Source organism: Cetorhinus maximus, unplaced genomic scaffold, assembly GCF_964194155.1.
Source record: "Cetorhinus maximus unplaced genomic scaffold, sCetMax3.hap1.1 HAP1_SCAFFOLD_389, whole genome shotgun sequence".
NCBI lineage: Eukaryota > Metazoa > Chordata > Chondrichthyes > Lamniformes > Cetorhinidae > Cetorhinus > Cetorhinus maximus.
In genome coordinates, this window is record NW_027596335.1 from 27,501 (window position 1) to 46,637 (window position 19,137).

At 54.1% G+C, this 19,137-nt stretch overlaps 1 protein-coding gene across 1 annotated transcript in view; it reads left to right on the forward strand.

Annotated features, from left to right (window-relative positions):
- The window catches only part of ndnl2 (necdin-like 2), a 28,140-nt gene that overhangs the window by 4,435 nt on the left and 4,568 nt on the right, over nucleotides 1-19,137 (forward strand). Inside the window, exons 2-7 of the mRNA XM_078535333.1 lie at nucleotides 1,839-1,951; nucleotides 6,568-6,675; nucleotides 7,856-7,919; nucleotides 10,868-10,947; nucleotides 15,274-15,368; nucleotides 16,564-16,643. Coding sequence (XP_078391459.1) covers nucleotides 1,883-1,951; nucleotides 6,568-6,675; nucleotides 7,856-7,919; nucleotides 10,868-10,947; nucleotides 15,274-15,368; nucleotides 16,564-16,643 — 496 coding nt within the window. The 5' untranslated portion in view covers nucleotides 1,839-1,882. The remainder of the gene's footprint in view (nucleotides 1-1,838; nucleotides 1,952-6,567; nucleotides 6,676-7,855; nucleotides 7,920-10,867; nucleotides 10,948-15,273; nucleotides 15,369-16,563; nucleotides 16,644-19,137) is intronic.

Consider the following 19,137-nt stretch of genomic DNA (forward strand, 5'->3'; position numbering starts at 1 on the left):
TCTTGGGGAGAGAGATTTTGCATTTGCTACAATCTCCAGCCAGATGTGCCGAGTGGATGATCCATCTCAGCCTCCTCCGGAGGTCCCCAGCATCACAGATTCCAGTCTCCAGCCAATTTCCATCACTCCACCTGATATCAAGAAACAGCTGAAGGCACTGGATACTGCAAAGGCTCTGGGCCCTGACAATATTCCAGCAATAGTACTGAAGACTTGTGCTCCAGAACTTGCTGCGCCCCTAGCCAAGCTGTTCCAGTACAGCTACAACACTGGCATCTACCCGGCTATGTGGAAAATTGCCCAGATATGTCCTGTACACAAAAAGCAGGACAAATCTAACCCGGCCAATTACTGCCCCCTCAGTCTATTCTCCATCATCAGTAAAGTAATGGAAGGGGTCATCAACAGTGCTATCAAGCGGCCATTGCTTAGCACTAACCTGCTCACTGACGCCCAGTTTGGGTTCCGCCAGGGCCACTCAGCTCCTGACCTCATTACAGCCTTGGTTCAAACATGGACCACAGAGCTGAGCTCCCGAGGTGAGGTGAGAGTGACTGCCCTTGACATCGAGGCAGCATTTGACCGAGTGTGGCATCAAGGAGCAAAACTGGAATCAAGGGGAAAACTCTCCGCTGGTTGGAGTCATACCGAGCACAAAGGAAGATGGTTGTGGTTGTTAGATGTCTATCATCTCAGCTCCAGGACATCACTGCAGGAGTTCCTCAGGGTTAGTGTCCTCGGCCCAACCATCTTCAGCTGCTTCATCAGTGACCTTCCTTCCATCATAAGGTCAGAAGTGGGGATGTTCGCTGATCAATGTTCAGCACCATTTATGACTCCTCAGATACTGAAGCAGCCCATGTCCAAATGCAGCAAGACCTGGACAATATCCAGGCTTGGGGCTGACAAGTGGAAAGTAACATTCGTGCCACACAAGTGCCAGGCAATGACCATCTCCAACAAGAGAGAATCTAACCATCGCCCCTTGACATTCAATGGCATTACCATCACTGAATCCCCCACTATCAACATCCTGGGGGTTACCATTGACCAGAAACTGAACTGGACCCAGCCAGATAAATACTGTGGCTACAAGAGCAGGTCAGAGGCTGGGAATCCTGCGGAGAGTAACTCACCTCCTGACTCCCCAAAGCCTGTCCACCATCTACAAGGCACAAGTCAGGAGTGGGATGGGATACTCCCCACTTGCCTGGATGAGTGCAGCTCCCACAACACTCAAGAAGCTCGACACTATCCAGGACAAAGCAGCCCCGCTTGATGGGCACCCCATCCACAAACATTCACTCCCTCCACCACTGACGCACAGGGGCAGCAGTGTGTGTACCATCGACAAGATGCACTGCAGCAACTCGCCAAGGCTCCTTCGACAGCGCCGCCCAAACCCACCACCTCTACCACCTAGAAGGACAAGGGCAGCAGACACACGGGGAATACCCACCACCTGCAAGTTCCCCTCCGAGCCCCTCACCATCCCGACTTGGAAATATATCGGCCGTTCCTTCACTGTCGCTGGGTCAAAATCCTGGAACTCCCTCCCTAACAGCGCGGTGGGTGTACCTACACCACACGGGGACTGCAGCGGCTCAAGAAGGCGGCTCACCCACCACCTTCTCAAGGGGGCAATAAAGGATGGGCAAAAAAATGCTGGGCCCGGCCAGCGACCCTCAATTGCCAAGAAAGAATAAAAAGAGGGAGGGTAATAACTTGGGAGAGGGGGTGAACACCTGGAGGAGAGAACGAAAGAGTGGGAGTTCTTAGCTGAGAGAGGTTGGATGATCAAGGTAGAATTTTTGGTAACTTGCTTGTTTCCCCTGCAGCCTCTGGAAGCCCCCGCTCGGGGTTTTGTACTTCTTGTGTTCCCATGCCTCGGGGAAGGCAGTCCGGGGTGAACTCAACAAGCCAGCGAGGTCCACAGGCTGGCACGTCTCAGGTAAGCAAAGGATTCGTCAGTGTTTGTTACACCTTCACCATCTCTCTGCTCTGCTGTTCCCTCCCCCCGACCATCCAAATTCACACCAAGATCCATTCGCCCATCGTCACCTGTACCTGCTGAGTTCCCAGGTTCCAAATCCTGCTGTGCCCGCACCCCATCTCTGTAACCTCCTCCAGCCCCTACAACCCTCCCTATCTCTGTAACCTCCTCCAGCCCCTACACCCCTCCCTATCTCTGTAACCTCCTCCAGCCCCTACAACCCTCCCTATCTCTGTAACCTCCTCCAGCCCCTACACCCCTCCCTATCTCTGTAACCTCCTCCAGCCCCTACACCCCTCCCTATCTCTGTAACCTCCTCCAGCCCCTACACCCCTCCCTATCTCTGTAACCTCCTCCAGCCCCTACACCCCTCCCTATCTCTGTAACGTCCTCCAGCCCCTACACCCCTCCCTATCTCTGTAACCTCCTCCAGCCCCTACACCCCTCCCTATCTCTGTAACCTCCTCCAGCCCCTACACCCCTCCCTATCTCTGTAACCTCCTCCAGCCCCTACAACCCTCCCTATCTCTGTAACCTCATCCAGCCCCTGCAAACGTCCCTATCTCTGTAATCTACTCCGCTCCAACAACACTGCCCATATCTGTAACCACCTCCAGCCTCTGAGGGAAAGGCGCACTGTCGGAAGGTCAGTGCTGAGGGAGCGCCGCACTGTCGGAGGGTCAGCGCTGAGGGAGCGCCGCACTGTCGGAAGGTCAGTGCTGAGGGAGCCCCGCACTGTCGGAGGGTCAGTGCTGAGGGAGCGCCGCACTGTCGGAGGGTCAGTGCTGAGGGAGTGCCGCGCTGTCGGAGGGTCAGTGCTGAGGGAGCGCCGCGCTGTCGGAGGGTCAGTGCTGAGGGAGCGCCGCGCTGTCGGAGTGTCAGTGCTGAGGGAGCCCCGCACTGTGGGAGGGTCAGTGCTGAGGGAGCGCCGCACTGTGGGAGGGTCAGTGCTGAGGGAGCGCCGCACTGTCGGAGGGTCAGCGCTGAGGGAGCGCCGCGCTGTCGGAGGGTCAGTGCTGAGGGAGCGGTGCACTGTCGGAGGGTCAGGGCTGAGGGAGCGCCGCACTGTCAGAGTAACAGGATTTTGGATGAGCTGTTATACCCGAGGGCCCAGTCTGCTCTCCTGGGTGGATATTAAAGACCCCATGGCTGATATTTTTTAGGACTCGTGCTGCGGGGAGGGTGGATGGGAGCAGGTGCAATCATGCTGGTGTCCTAGAGCTGGTATTCACCCCTCAACCTGGGTCATTGTCATATGTTTGTGGGATCTTGCTATGTGCATGTTGACCAACATAATTACTCCATTGCAGCAATGGTCAAACTTCCAAAAAATAAAAGCACCTCATTGTCTGTGAGGCGCTTTGAGACACTCTGGGATAGTGAAAGGCACTGGAGAAACACCAGAGCTCTCTCTCTCACTCTCACTGTCCGAGCGTCAAGTTGGTGTCAGCACCGTCTCACTCTCGGACACAGTGAACTGTTTCACCTCCTCCAAGCCCCAGAGGGCAGGTCCTGTGTTTGGGCGGGGGAGGCTAAATTCGGAAAGATTTCTGTCAGAAAGTAACATTTTGGGCACATAGTACAGGAATAATTGTGATCTGGCATGTGGCGAGTGTCATGAGACCATAAGACGTCGGAGCAGATGTAGGCCATTCGGCCCATCGAGTCTGCTCCGCCATTCAATGAGATCATGGCTGATCTGATAATCCTCAACTCCACTTTCCTGCCTTTTCCCCATAACCCTTGATTCCCTTACTGATTAAAAATCTGTCTATCTCAGCCTTGAACATACTTAATGACCCAGGCTCTACATCCCTCTGCGGTAAAGAATTCCACAGGTTAACTACCCTCTGAGAGGAGAAACTCCTCCTCATCTCTATCTTAAACAGCGACCCCTTACTCTGAGATTATACACTCTGGTCCTAGACTCTCCCACAAGGGGAAACAACCTCTCAGCAAGCCCCCTAAGAATCTTATATCTTTCAATAAGGTCGTCTCTCATTCTTCTAAACTCCAATGAGTAGCTTCTCAACCTCTCATAAGAAAATCCTTCCATACCTGGGATCAACCTAGTGAACCTTCTCTGGACTGTCTCCAATGCCAGTATATCTTTCTTTAGATGAGGGGACCAAAACTGTTCACAGTATTCTAGGTGTGGTCTAACCAGTGACTTGTATAGTTTTAGCAAGACTTCCCTTTTTTTATACTCCATATTCCCTTTGAAATAAAGGCCAACATTCCATTTGCCTTCCCTATTACCTGTTGAACTAGCTTTTTGGGATTCATGCACGAGGACCCACAAATCCCTCTGTGCTGCAGCTTTCTGCAGTCTTTCTCCGTTTAAATAATCTTCAGCTCCTCTATTCTTCCTGCCAAAATGCATAACCTTTCCCACGTTATATTCCATCTGCCAAGTTTTTGCCCACTCACGTAACCTGTCTCTATCCCTCTTGTGTCATCCTCACCACTTGCCTTCCCACCCATTTTTGTGTCATCCGCAAACTCGGCGATAGTACATTCGCTCCCCTCATCCAAGTCATTAATATATATTGTCAATAATTGTGGCCCCTGCACTAATGCCTGGGACACTCCTGCTTGGGAGGAGAGACTATCTTTGAATCTGTGGTTCTCAGAGCTCGACAGCGCTGAGGTAACTTCCTCACCTCATGACTGTGTCCGTTGTAGTTGAGTTGATAGAGATCAAATGCTTGGATTAGCCAACAACTCAGTTAGCATGTTAGCATGTGAGGACCTCAGCCTGTTTAACTCTTTCGGAGCCAACCAAATAAACTAAATTAACAAAATCAGGGACAAAATAACACAGCCCCTAAAGTAGGGAACTGTAAAACCAAAGACAAAGTTTAAAGGGAACTTACAAACGTCAAATCAAAAAGTGATTAACGGGGTCGATAAAGCACCCCAGTCCCCGCGGTGCCCACCGGGCGTGGAAGCCTCAGCCTGTTTACATGCGGCAATCGAGTACATATAAAGAGAGACCGTCCCGGGCCGCTTGTATTTTCTGCATCCTCGAGGAGTCCCGTGTTCCACGTGTATAGGTGGACCGCCAGAGGTTAAATGCAGCCCTTCTTCCGCTACTTGAGGGGGGCTGCTCCTCAAATTCTGGTTGCACTTCGGTGCCACGCCCCCCGATCTTTGGCCACCCGGTGTGGAGAGGAGGGCGGAGGACCTCCTTGTCAGGCTAGCCGTGCGCCTGGCCAAGGTGGCCATTTAACAGGTCTGGGCTGCGGGCAGTCGAGGGAGATGTTAGACCCCCCGACTGCCCCTCTTCCACAGCTACGTTCGCGACCAGGTGCACCGCAGGGGCTGGGGTGCATCATCAGCCCCGGCAACAACCCGTGAATTTAATTATTACGTGTTTCCTTTAAGGTTTTGTCTTGCGTTGCGGCGGCCCCTTTGAGCGGCTGTCAGATTCGTTTAATTAGTTCATCTTTGCCCCGTCGGTTTACTCAAAAGAGAGCGAAGGGAGATTCTCCTCGGCCGCCTGTCTTTTCTTTTTCTGAAGCCTTGGGGAGTCCGTGTTCCGCAGGCCAGTTCCCAGGCCTGGCCCAAGCAGCGGGCCACCTTAGACCCTCAGGTAAAAGCCAAAAAGACTGCGGATGCTGGAAATCCAAAACAAAAACAAAAGCACCAGGGGAAAACTGAGCGGGTCTGACAGCCTCTGCAGAGAGGAGCGCAGTTTACCGTTTCGAGAACCGTTGAAGAGTCATACGGACCCGAAACGTTAACTGGGCTCCTTAGACCCGCCCGCCTGCCCCTCCTCCTGCAGCTGCTTTCACCCCCCCCACCCCCCCGGGTGCCCCTCGAGTCGTGGGTACCTGCCGGCCCGGTTTCATTCAGGCCCTCCCGCGAAACCCCCGGGGACCTCAATTCCCCCAGAATATTATTATCGTAGCTTAATTTGCTAAAGTGCTCAATGCAGTTTTTGTTTTGAGTTAACGGTGTGTCATTCGGGGGTTGTTGACGAGTTCATTTAATTGTCGTTTTCCTCAAACGCCTATAAAGAGAAAGGGTTAGCGGCAGGAGTGTGGGGGTGGTGGTGGGACTGAAGTGTGTCGTCGCCCCCAGAAATGTGATAAATTCCCTTTTTGACATGTTCCGTTAATGTCTCCTTCCGAGGGGTAGATCGTTTGTTCATTGGCTTATGAGAAAGAAAGACTTCTAAGGCACTGGGTGTTGGTAGGTAAGAGGCAGGCGTGTCTAATGCTGCGAAAAACTCAGCAGGTCTGGCAGCATCGGTAGAGAAGAGCACAGTTGACGTTTCGAGTCCTCATGACCCTTCAACAGAACGTGAGTTCTGTTGAAGGGTCACGAGGACTCGAAACGTCAGCGTTGTCCGGTGCAGCGTTGTCCGTGGGAGCCCTTCGCCAAAAGTGGGCAGGCCACGGCGGGTCAGCCGAGAGGAGAGGTGGCCCGTTGTTGGGGGGTGGGGAGGGGGTCCCTCGCGAAACCCCTTCGCTCGTGTGACCGACGAGGCTAACCCAACCCCCTTGCCTTCGATCTGGAATGAAAGCCAATCCCCCCCCTCGTCTCGTCTCTCCTTTTTTCTTATCCAGAACGATGAGGACTCTGACGTGGATGACGTGGGCCCCTCGCAGAGTCCCACCCGATCGCAGGCCCAACACAACCTGGATAAGCTGACGCCCGCTGCCGTGGACAGGAAGGTAGGCACCTGTTTATCACCCCCCCAACACAGAACGGTCCAGTCCAGTCCGTCCATTCGGCCTGTCGCATCCGTGCTGGCTCCACGAAAAGAGCAACCCAGTCGGCCCCCATTTACCTCGCCCTCCCCTTTCTCCCCCTAACCCGGAGAGTCTTTTTTTTTTCCCCTTCTCAAAGTATGCATTAGTCATATTTTTATTGACATTAGGAACAGGAGGAGGCCCATTCAGCCCCCCTCTCGAGCCTGTTACACAGGAACAGGAGGAGGCCCATTCAGCCCCCCTCTCGAGCCTGTTACACAGGAACAGGAGGAGGCCCTTCAGCCCCTCTCGAGCCTGTTACACAGAAACAGGAGGAGGCCCATTCAGCCCCTCTCGAGCCTGTTACACAGGAACAGGAGGAGGCCCATTCAGCCCCCTCCTCGAGCCTGTTACACAGGAACAGGAGGAGGCCCATTCAGCCCCTCTCGAGCCTGTTACACAGGAACAGGAGGAGGCCATTCAGGCTGTCGAACCCATTACACAGGAGCAGGAGGAGCCGTTCAACCGCTTGAGCCTGTTCCGACATTCAGTCAGATCATGGCTGATCTGTATCTTAACTCCATCTACCTGCCTTTGTAACCTTCAACCCCCCCTTACCCAACAAAACATCTATCAATCTTGGGTTGGAAATTTTCAATTGACTGCAGCCTGCCTCCTCCCCGCTACCCAATGCCCACCACAGCCTCCACAGCTTTTTGGGGAGAGCGAGTTCCGGATTCCCACTCCCCTTTGTGTGAGGAAGCGCTTCCTGACATCCCCCCTGAACGGCCTGGCTCTCAGTTTAAGGTTCTGCCCCCTCGTTCTGGACCCCACCACCCCCACCACCACTCGCCCCGCACCAGAGGCAACAGCTTCTCTCTACCAACCCTATCGAATCCTTGAATCGTCTGAAAGCCTTCGATCGGATTCACCCACCCCCCCCCCCCCGCCACACCCGAACACTCGCGGGAATACAAGCCCGGTCTGTCCGACCAGTCCTCGTGACTTAACCCTGTCAACCCGGGACATCGCTCTGGGGAACCCGCGCTGCCCGCTCTCCTTCCTGAGAGGCGGGGGCTCGGATCGGTTTGCACTTTCTCCTGATCGCAATCTCTGCGGGCATTGAGGGTGCTCATGGGATCTTTTGCTTCACGTTTCGCAGATGAGTGAGGTGGTTCAGTACATCCTGATTATGGAGCAGAGAAAGATCCCGGTGAAACGGAAAGGTGAGTGTGTGAGTCGGGGCTGAACCGCGACCAGGCAGAATGAGGTGCAACGAATTGCTTTGCAGCCTGCTGGGAGTTAGCATGTATATCTCCTGCCTCAGTCTGTTGTGACCCCTCCCCACCTCCTGCCCCCACACCCCAGATATGGATTTGAACACAGCCAGACTGACAGAACCAGTGCTTGCAAAGACAAGATGCTAAATATGCTTGAACAAACATTGTGAACAGCAAACGCTTCATGTCATAAAGAACAAATTGCCCTCCGCACTGTCCCCGTCAAACACTCCCAGGACAGGTACAGCACGGGGTTAGATACAGAGTAAAGCTCCCTCTACACTGGCCCCATCAAACACTCCCAGGACAGGTACAGCACGGGGTTAGATACAGAGTAAAGCTCCCTCTACACCGGACCCATCAAACACTCCCAGGACAGGTACAGCACGGGGTTAGATACAGAGTAAAGCTCCCTCTACACTGTCCCCATCAAACACTCCAGGACAGGTACAGCACGGGGTTAGATACAGAGTAAAGCTCCCTCTACACCGTCCCCATCAAACACTCCCAGGACAGGTACAGCACGGGGTTAGATACAGAGTAAAGCTCCCTCTACACCATCCCCATCAAACACTCCCAGGACAGGTACAGCACGGGGTTAGATACAGAGTAAAGCTCCCTCTACACCGTCCCCATCAAACACTCCCAGGACAGGTACAGCACGGGGTTAGATACAGTGTAAAGCTCCCTCTACACTGTCCCCATCAAACACTCCCAGGACAGGTACAGCACGGGGTTAGATACAGAGTAAAGCTCCCTCTACACCGTCCCCATCAAACACTCCCAGGACAGGTACAGCACGGGGTTAGATACAGAGTAAAGCTCCCTCTACACTGTCCCCATCAAACACTCCCAGGACAGGTACAGCACGGGGTTAGATACAGAGTAAAGCTCCCTCTACACCGGACCCATCAAACAGTCCCAGGACAGGTACAGCACGGGGTTAGATACAGAGTAAAGCTCCCTCCACACCGTCCCCATCAAACACTCCCAGGACAGATACAGCACGGGGTTAGATACAGAGTAAAGCTCCCTCCACACCGTCCCCATCAAACACTCCCAGGACAGGTACAGCACGGGGTATCCCTCCTCCATTCATTAGGATCATGGCTGATCCTGGGCTTCAACTCCACTTTCCCACCCACTCCCCACATCCCTTCAATTCCCTGAAACCAAAAATCTGTCCATCCCGGCCTTAAATATATTCAACAATGGAGCAGACACACCGTCTGGGGTGGGGGAGATTCACACGCCTTTGTGTGCAGTAACCTCTCCACCTCTCAGCCCTAAATATTAATTTCCCAAGCCAGTTGATGAGGCATGAAACTAAACACGAATGCATTGCCTGATTCTAGCTTTATTTACAGAATTCAGCATTACATATATCTGCCACCTACCAACTACCCCTATCGCAGCAGTCTCTCTTTATACGTGCTCTAGGTACTTTATTAAACAATGCCCTTGACCCATGTAACTTAACAATGTGATGTACATCCTAAATGATTGGCCCCTTACCCTGAGACTGTGCCCCCCCCCCCGAGTGCTAGACCCTCCAGCCGGGGGATACGACGTCCCCATGTCTACCCTCTCAAGCCCCTTTGTAATCTCGAATGTTTCGATGAGATCGGCTTTCATTGTCCCAAACCCCAGCAAACGTAGGCCCAGTTTACTCAGCCTCTCGTCGTAGGGCAGCCCCCTCATCCCCCCCCACGGGCCAGTCAAGTGACCCTTCACTGTACCGCCTCCAATTCAAGCCTATCCTTAAACGCGGGGATCAAAACTGCGCACGGTATTCCAGATGTGGTCTGACCAAAACCCTGGACAATTGTTGCAAGACCCCTTTATTCTTGTAACTCCAATCTCCTTACACTAAAGAGCAACAAGCCATTTGCCTTCCTAATTGCTGGCTGCTAACTTTCTACGTCCCTTGCACGAGCACACACAAGTCTGCAGTGAGCGTCAAAGTTTGCAAGTCTCTCACCTTTTAAAGTATAATTCAGATATTCTATTCTTACGACCAAAGTGAATAACTTCACACTCGCCCCACACCTTATCCTCCCATCTGCCGTCCTGTTGCTCACTCCCTTAACCCGTCTGTGTCTCTTTGCAGCCTCTGTATCCTCCTCACAGCTTACGTTCCCACCTAGCTTTGGTATCGGGGGGGAGGAGGTGGTGCTGACACGGGACTAATAACCCAGAGACCCAGGGTAATGCTCTGGGGACCCGGGTTCAAACCCCGCCCACGGCAGACGGTAGAATTTGAACTGAATATAAACCTGGAATTAAAAAGTCTCAGTGATGACCATGAAACCATTGTCGCTTGTCATTAAAAACCCCATCTGGTTCACTAATGTCCCTTTAGGGAAGGAAATCTGCCGCCCTCACCTAGCCCGGCCTACATGTGGTTGACTCTGAAACGGTCCCAGCGAGACACTCGGTTGTATCAAACCGCAACAAAGCAGGCGCTGTGGGTGTACCCACATCACACAGGGACCGCAGCGGTTCAAGAAGGCAGCTCACCACCACCTTCTCAAGGGGCAATTAGGGATGGGCAACAAATGCTGGGCCCAGCCAGCGACACCCACATCCCATAAATGAATTTTTTTAAAAAGATCATCAGCAAACTTAGATCCGTGACTTACACTGTTAAGTCGCTAATATAGGTTGTAAATAGCTGAGGCTCTGGCACTGATCATTGTGGCACCTGCCTGCCAACATGAAAATGACCCGTTTATCCCTGCTCTTTGCTTCCTGCCGGTTGACCGATCCCCTACCCGTGCTCATATATCACCCCCGACTCCATCTTACCTTAAGGTGTGGCACCCTTATCGAATGCCCTCTGGACATCTATCGTCGAAATCACTCTGAGTGTTGGACTCGGTTTTCTTTTCCAGATATAATTAAGCATGTGTTGAAGGAGTACAGGTCAAGATATACAGAGATCATGAAACGCACTGTCAGGACCTTTCACCAGGTTAGTGTCCAGCACTGGCCGCCACTCTCACGACAGGCTGCTTATCTCCTGGTGGCTGCAGCACAGTAACACACCCCCCCCCAAAGTTCTCCCCCACAGGGTCGTCAATCAGACAATAACTTGACCCCAAGTCCAAATAAGGAGATATTAGGGACAGGCGACCAAAACCTTGGTCAAAGCAGTCGGATTTTAAGGAGTGTCTTAATGGAGGAGGGAGAGAGGGGGAGAAGGTTTAGGGAGGGAATTCCAGAGCTCAGGGCCCCCCAGGCAGCAGAAGGCGCGGCCACCAATGGTGGAGCGATGGGAATTTGGGGGGAGATGAATGAGAGGCGGGAATCAGATCTCAGAGGGTGGAGGGAGGTTACAGAGATAGGGAGGGTTGTAGGGGCTGGAGGAGGTTACAGAGACAGAGGGAGGGTTGTAGGGGCTGGAGGAGGTTACAGAGATAGGGTTGTAGAGGCTGGAGGAGGTTACAGAGATAGGGAGGGTTGTAGGGGCTGGAGGAGGTTACAGAGATAGGGAGGGGTGTAGGGGCTGGAGGAGGTTACAGAGATAGGGAGGGGTGTAGGGGCTGGAGGAGGTTACAGAGATAGGGAGGGTTGTAGGGACTGGAGGAGGTTACAGAGATAGGGAGGGGTGTAGAGGCTGGAGGAGGTTACAGAGATAGGGAGGGTTGTAGGGGCTGGAGGAGGTTACAGAGATAGGGAGGGGTGTAGGGGCTGGAGGAGGTTACAGAGATAGGGAGGGTTGTAGGGGCTGGAGGAGGTTACAGAGCTAGGGAGGGTTGTAGGGGCTGGAGGTGGTTACAGAGATAGGGAGGGTTGTAGGGGCTGGAGGAGGTTACAGAGATAGGGAGGGTTGTAGGGGCTGGAGGAGGTTACAGAGATAGGGAGGGTTGTAGGGGCTGGAGGTGGTTACAGAGATAGGGAGGGTGGGTCACAGTCTTTGCTCAACTAGCTTGTCCTATGTTCCGATGTTGGAAAGGGTGTGTAACATCTCTCCCTCCCCCCAGTTTCCCTCTCTCTCCCCCGTCTCCCTCTCTCTCTCCCTCCCCCCGTTCCCCTCTCTCTCCCCCCCCCCCACATCCCCCTCTCTCCCCCCCCCACCCCCGTCTCCCCCTCTCTCTCCCCCCCCCCCCGTCTCTCTCTCTCTCTCTCTCCACCCCGTCCCCCTCTCTCTCTGTCCCCCTCTCTCTCTGTCCCTCTCTCTCTCTGTCCCTCTCTCTCTCGGTCTGTCCCCCTCTCTCGGTCTGTCCCCCTCTCTCGGTCTGTCCCCGTCTCTCGGTCTGTCCCCGTCTCTCGGTCTGTCCCCCTCTCTGTGTTTCTGTCCCCCTCTCTGTGTTTCTGTCCCCCTCTCTGTGTTTCTGTCCCCCTCTCTGTGTTTCTGTCCCCCTCTCTGTGTTTCTGTCCCCCTCTCTGTGTTTCTGTCCCCCTCTCTGTGTTTCTGTCCCCCTCTCTGTGTTTCTGTCCCCCTCTCTGTGTTTCTGTCCCCCTCTCTGTGTTTCTGTCCCCCTCTCTGTGTTTCTGTCCCCCTCTCTGTGTTTCTGTCCCCCTCTCTGTGTTTCTGTCCCCCTCTCTGTGTTTCTGTCCCCCTCTCTGTGTTTCTGTCCCCCTCTCTGTGTTTCTGTCCCCCTCTCTGTGTTTCTGTCCCCCTCTCTGTGTTTCTGTCCCCCTCTCTGTGTTTCTGTCCCCCTCTCTGTGTTTCTGTCCCCCTCTCTGTGTTTCTGTCCCCCTCTCTGTGTTTCTGTCCCCCTCTCTGTGTTTCTGTCCCCCTCTCTGTGTTTCTGTCCCCCTCTCTGTGTTTCTGTCCCCCTCTCTGTGTTTCTGTCCCCCTCTCTGTGTTTCTGTCCCCCTCTCTGTGTTTCTGTCCCCCTCTCTGTGTTTCTGTCCCCCTCTCTGTGTTTCTGTCCCCCTCTCTGTGTTTCTGTCCCCCTCTCTGTGTTTCTGTCCCCCTCTCTGTGTTTCTGTCCCCCTCTCTGTGTTTCTGTCCCCCTCTCTGTGTTTCTGTCCCCCTCTCTGTGTTTCTGTCCCCCTCTCTGTGTTTCTGTCCCCCTCTCTGTGTTTCTGTCCCCCTCTCTGTGTTTCTGTCCCCCTCTCTGTGTTTCTGTCCCCCTCTCTGTGTTTCTGTCCCCCTCTCTGTGTTTCTGTCCCCCTCTCTGTGTTTCTGTCCCCCTCTCTGTGTTTCTGTCCCCCTCTCTGTGTTTCTGTCCCCCTCTCTGTGTTTCTGTCCCCCTCTCTGTGTTTCTGTCCCCCTCTCTGTGTTTCTGTCCCCCTCTCTGTGTTTCTGTCCCCCTCTCTGTGTTTCTGTCCCCCTCTCTGTGTTTCTGTCCCCCTCTCTGTGTTTCTGTCCCCCTCTCTGTGTTTCTGTCCCCCTCTCTGTGTTTCTGTCCCCCTCTCTGTGTTTCTGTCCCCCTCTCTGTGTTTCTGTCCCCCTCTCTGTGTTTCTGTCCCCCTCTCTGTGTTTCTGTCCCCCTCTCTGTGTTTCTGTCCCCCTCTCTGTGTTTCTGTCCCCCTCTCTGTGTTTCTGTCCCCCTCTCTGTGTTTCTGTCCCCCTCTCTGTGTTTCTGTCCCCCTCTCTGTGTTTCTGTCCCCCTCTCTGTGTTTCTGTCCCCCTCTCTGTGTTTCTGTCCCCCTCTCTGTGTTTCTGTCCCCCTCTCTGTGTTTCTGTCCCCCTCTCTGTGTTTCTGTCCCCCTCTCTGTGTTTCTGTCCCCCTCTCTGTGTTTCTGTCCCCCTCTCTGTGTTTCTGTCCCCCTCTCTGTGTTTCTGTCCCCCTCCCTGTGTTTCTGTCCCCCTCCCTGTGTTTCTGTCCCCCTCTCTGTGTTTCTGTCCCCCTCTCTGTGTTTCTGTCCCCCTCTCTGTGTTTCTGTCCCCCTCTCTGTGTTTCTGTCCCCCTCTCTGTGTTTCTGTCCCCCTCTCTGTGTTTCTGTCCCCCTCTCTGTGTTTCTGTCCCCCTCTCTGTGTTTCTGTCCCCCTCTCTGTGTTTCTGTCCCCCTCTCTGTGTTTCTGTCCCCCTCTCTGTGTTTCTGTCCCCCTCTCTGTGTTTCTGTCCCCCTCTCTGTGTTTCTGTCCCCCTCTCTGTGTTTCTGTCCCCCTCTCTGTGTTTCTGTCCCCCTCTCTGTGTTTCTGTCCCCCTCTCTGTGTTTCTGTCCCCCTCTCTGTGTTTCTGTCCCCCTCTCTGTGTTTCTGTCCCCCTCTCTGTGTTTCTGTCCCCCTCTCTGTGTTTCTGTCCCCCTCTCTGTGTTTCTGTCCCCCTCTCTGTGTTTCTGTCCCCCTCTCTGTGTTTCTGTCCCCCTCTCTGTGTTTCTGTCCCCCTCTCTGTGTTTCTGTCCCCCTCTCTGTGTTTCTGTCCCCCTCTCTGTGTTTCTGTCCCCCTCTCTGTGTTTCTGTCCCCCTCTCTGTGTTTCTGTCCCCCTCTCTGTGTTTCTGTCCCCCTCTCTGTGTTTCTGTCCCCCTCTCTGTGTTTCTGTCCCCCTCTCTGTGTTTCTGTCCCCCTCTCTGTGTTTCTGTCCCCCTCTCTGTGTTTCTGTCCCCCTCTCTGTGTTTCTGTCCCCCTCTCTGTGTTTCTGTCCCCCTCTCTGTGTTTCTGTCCCCCTCTCTGTGTTTCTGTCCCCCTCTCTGTGTTTCTGTCCCCCTCTCTGTGTTTCTGTCCCCCTCTCTGTGTTTCTGTCCCCCTCTCTGTGTTTCTGTCCCCCTCTCTGTGTTTCTGTCCCCCTCTCTGTGTTTCTGTCCCCCTCTCTGTGTTTCTGTCCCCCTCTCTGTGTTTCTGTCCCCCTCTCTGTGTTTCTGTCCCCCTCTCTGTGTTTCTGTCCCCCTCTCTGTGTTTCTGTCCCCCTCTCTGTGTTTCTGTCCCCCTCTCTGTGTTTCTGTCCCCCTCTCTGTGTTTCTGTCCCCCTCTCTGTGTTTCTGTCCCCCTCTCTGTGTTTCTGTCCCCCTCTCTGTGTTTCTGTCCCCCTCTCTGTGTTTCTGTCCCCCTCTCTGTGTTTCTGTCCCCCTCTCTGTGTTTCTGTCCCCCTCTCTGTGTTTCTGTCCCCCTCTCTGTGTTTCTGTCCCCCTCTCTCTCTCCCTCTGTCCCCCTCTCTGTGTTTCTGTCCCCCTCTCTCTCTCCCTCTGTCCCCCTCTCTCTGTTTCTGTCCCCCTCTCTCTCTCCCTCTGTCCCCCCTGCCTGTCTGTCTGTACACGTCTCTTACTCTCTGTCTGTCTCTTTGTGTCTCTCGCTCTCTCTCTCTCGTTCTCTCCCTCGTGCTCTCTCTCTCTGTCCCTGTCCCCTGGCCTATCTGTCTCTCTCTTTCTCTGTACCCGTCTCTCACTCTGTGTCTCTCTCTCTAGGTATTTGGACTGGATTTGGTGGAAATTGACACTAAAAACCATGCCTATATCCTCGTTAACAAACTGGAGCGTGTTGAGGGTGATAACATGAATTGGTAAGGCCGCCTGCTCCCTGCACTATTTTCTCAGTGTCTTTCTGTGGTAGCTGCTTCACTCTGAGCTGCCAGAGCAGCTGGGTTGAGGGGGCAAACATTTCTGCTCATATAAACCACAAGTCTGCCTGGGCAATCTGCTTGAGGTGGCGAACTCTCCTCAGAATTTTGCAGACTAGATATCACCCCATACTCTCCCTCTGGAAGAGCCATTTTCGTTCCACTCCCCCTGCGCTGTTTTCCCTGGCTGGCTGGCTGGGCCGAGAGCTGGGGGCGCAGGTCACCATCCACCAGAAACTGAACTGGACCAGCAACTGTGGCTACAAGAGCAGGTCAGAGGCTGGGAATCCTGTGGAGAGTAACTCACCTCCTGACTCCCCAAAGCCTGACCACCATCTACAAGGCACAAGTCAGGAGTGTGATGGGATACTCTCCACTTGCCTGGATGAGTGCGGCTCCCACAACACTCAAGAAGCTCGACACCATCCAGGACAAAGCAGCCCCCGCTCGATCGGCACCCCATCCACAAACATTCACTCCCTCCACCCCCGACGCACAGGGGCAGCAGTGTGTGTGTACCAACTACAAGATGCACTGCAGCAACTCGCCAAGGCTCCTTCGACAGCGCCGCCCAAACCCACCACCTCTATCACCTAGAAGGACAAGGGCAGCAGACACATGGGAACGTCTTAGAGCAGAGAAGGTTAAGGGGCGGATTTAATCGAGGCGTTCAAAATCACAAGGAGGGGTCTCGATCGAGTAAATGCGGAGAAGCTGTTCCCAGTGGCGGGAGGGTTGGTAACCAGAGGGGGGGACACAGATTGAAGAGAATCGGCGGGAGGGGGAAGGGGAGATGAGGGGAATTTTATTTATTTTGGACGTGGCGAGTTGTTGTGATCTGGAAGGCGCTGCCCGAAAGGGCGGGAGAAGCAGATTCACCCTCGAAAAGGGGGAGTTGGATAAATACTCGAAAGGGAAAAATGTGCGGGGTTACGGGGGGGAAAGAGCAGGAGGGAGAGTGTGGGACTAATGGGATAGCTCTTTCAAAGAGCCAGCACGTGGCACGATGGGCTGAACGACCACGTCCTGAGCTGTGTGGTTGCACCTTCCCCCACCCGCAGCCTCCTCCTCACAGCACAGGTGGGTCAGCAGCAGCGACGACGCACTGTGTAAACTGTAACTCCATTTTCTTCCCCAGGGGTGATGCTACGCCCAAAATGGGGCTCCTGATGGTCATTCTCTCCATTATCTTCATGAAGGGCAACGTGGTGAAGGACTGTAAGCACCTTTCTGCTGTTAGTTTGTGTTTCTACCCTCGCCTGCCTCAGGATGTGATTCCGGGCCCTTCAGCTGCTACAACCCTCCCTATCTCTGTAACCTCCTCCAGCCCCTACACCCCTCCCTATCTCTGTAACCTCCTCCAGCCCCTACACCCCTCCCTATCTCTGTAACCTCCTCCAGCCCCCTACACCCCTCCCTATCTCTGTAACCTCCTCCAGCCCCTACACCCCTCCCTATCTCTGTAACCTCCTCCATCCCCTACACCCCTCCCTATCTCTGTAACCTCCTCCAGCCCCCTACACCCCTCCCTATCTCTGTAACCTCCTCCAGCACCTACAACCCTCCCTATCTCTGTAGCCTCCTCCAGCCCCTACAACCCTCCCTATCTCTGTAACCACCTCCAGCCCCTACAACCCTCCCTATCTCTGTAACCTCCTCCAGCCCCCTACACCCCTCCCTATCTCTGTAACCTCCTCCAGCCCCTACAACCCTCCCTATCTCTGTAACCTCCTCCAGCACCTAAAACCCTCCCTATCTCTGTAACCTCCTCCAGCCCCTACAACCCTCCCTATCTCTGTAACCTCCTCCAGCCCCTACAACCCTCCCTATCTCTGTAACCTCCTCCAGCCCTTAGAGTTCTCCCTATCTCTGTAACCTCCTCCAGCCTCTACAACCCTCCCTATCTCTGTAACCTCCTTCAGCCCCTACAACCCTCCCTATCTCTGTAACCTTGTTCAGCCCCTACAACCCTCCCTATCTCTGTAACCTCCTCCAGCCCTTAGAGTTCTCCCTATCTCTGTAACCTCCTTCAGCCCCTACAACCCTCCCTATCTCTGTAACCTTGTTCAGCCCCTACAACCCTCCCTATCTCTGTAACCTCCTCCAGACCCTACAACCCTCCCTATCTCTGTAACCTCCTCCAGACCCTACAACCCTCCCTATCTCTGTAACCTCCTTCAGCCCCTACAACCCTCCCTATCTCTGTAACCTCCTCCAGCCCCCTACACCCCTCCCTATCTCTGTAACCTCCTCCAGCACCTACAACCCTCCCTATCTCTGTAGCCTCCTCCAGCCCCTACAACCCTCCCTATCTCTGTAACCACCTCCAGCCCCTACAACCCTCCCTATCTCTGTAACCTCCTCCAGCCCCCTACACCCCTCCCTATCTCTGTAACCTCCTCCAGCACCTACAACCCTCCCTATCTCTGTAACCTCCTCCAGCACCTAAAACCCTCCCTATCTCTGTAACCTCCTCCAGCCCCTACAACCCTCCCTATCTCTGTAACCTCCTCCAGCCCCTACAACCCTCCCTATCTCTGTAACCTCCTCCAGCCCTTAGAGTTCTCCCTATCTCTGTAACCTCCTCCAGCCTCTACAACCCTCCCTATCTCTGTAACCTCCTCCAGACCCTACAACCCTCCCTATCTCTGTAACCTCCTCCAGACCCTACAACCCTCCCTATCTCTGTAACCTCCTTCAGCCCCTACAACCCTCCCTATCTCTGTAACCTCCTCCAGACCCTACAACCCTCCCTATCTCTGTAACCTCCTCCAGACCCTACAACCCTCCCTATCTCTGTAACCTCCTTCAGCCCCTACAACCCTCCCTATCTCTGTAACCTCCTCCAGCCCCCTACACCCCTCCCTATCTCTGTAACCTCCTCCAGCACCTACAACCCTCCCTATCTCTGTAGCCTCCTCCAGCCCCTACAACCCTCCCTATCTCTGTAACCACCTCCAGCCCCTACAACCCTCCCTATCTCTGTAACCTCCTCCAGCCCCCTACACCCCTCCCTATCTCTGTAACCTCCTCCAGCACCTACAACCCTCCCTATCTCTGTAACCTCCTCCAGCACCTAAAACCCTCCCTATCTCTGTAACCTCCTCCAGCCCCTACAACCCTCCCTATCTCTGTAACCTCCTCCAGCCCCTACAACCCTCCCTATCTCTGTAACCTCCTCCAGCCCTTAGAGTTCTCCCTATCTCTGTAACCTCCTCCAGCCTCTACAACCCTCCCTATCTCTGTAACCTCCTTCAGCCCCTACAACCCTCCCTATCTCTGTAACCTTGTTCAGCCCCTACAACCCTCCCTATCTCTGTAACCTCCTCCAGCCCTTAGAGTTCTCCCTATCTCTGTAACCTCCTTCAGCCCCTACAACCCTCCCTATCTCTGTAACCTTGTTCAGCCCCTACAACCCTCCCTATCTCTGTAACCTCCTCCAGACCCTACAACCCTCCCTATCTCTGTAACCTCCTCCAGACCCTACAACCCTCCCTATCTCTGTAACCTCCTTCAGCCCCTACAACCCTCCCTATCTCTGTAACTTCCTTCAGCCCCTACAACCCTCCCTATCTCTGTAACCTCCTCCAGACCCTACAACCCTCCCTATCTCTGTAACCTCCTCCAGCCCCTACAACCCTCCCTATCTCTGTAACCTCCTCCAGCCCCGACAACCCTCCCTATCTCTGTAACCTACAACCCTCCGAGATCT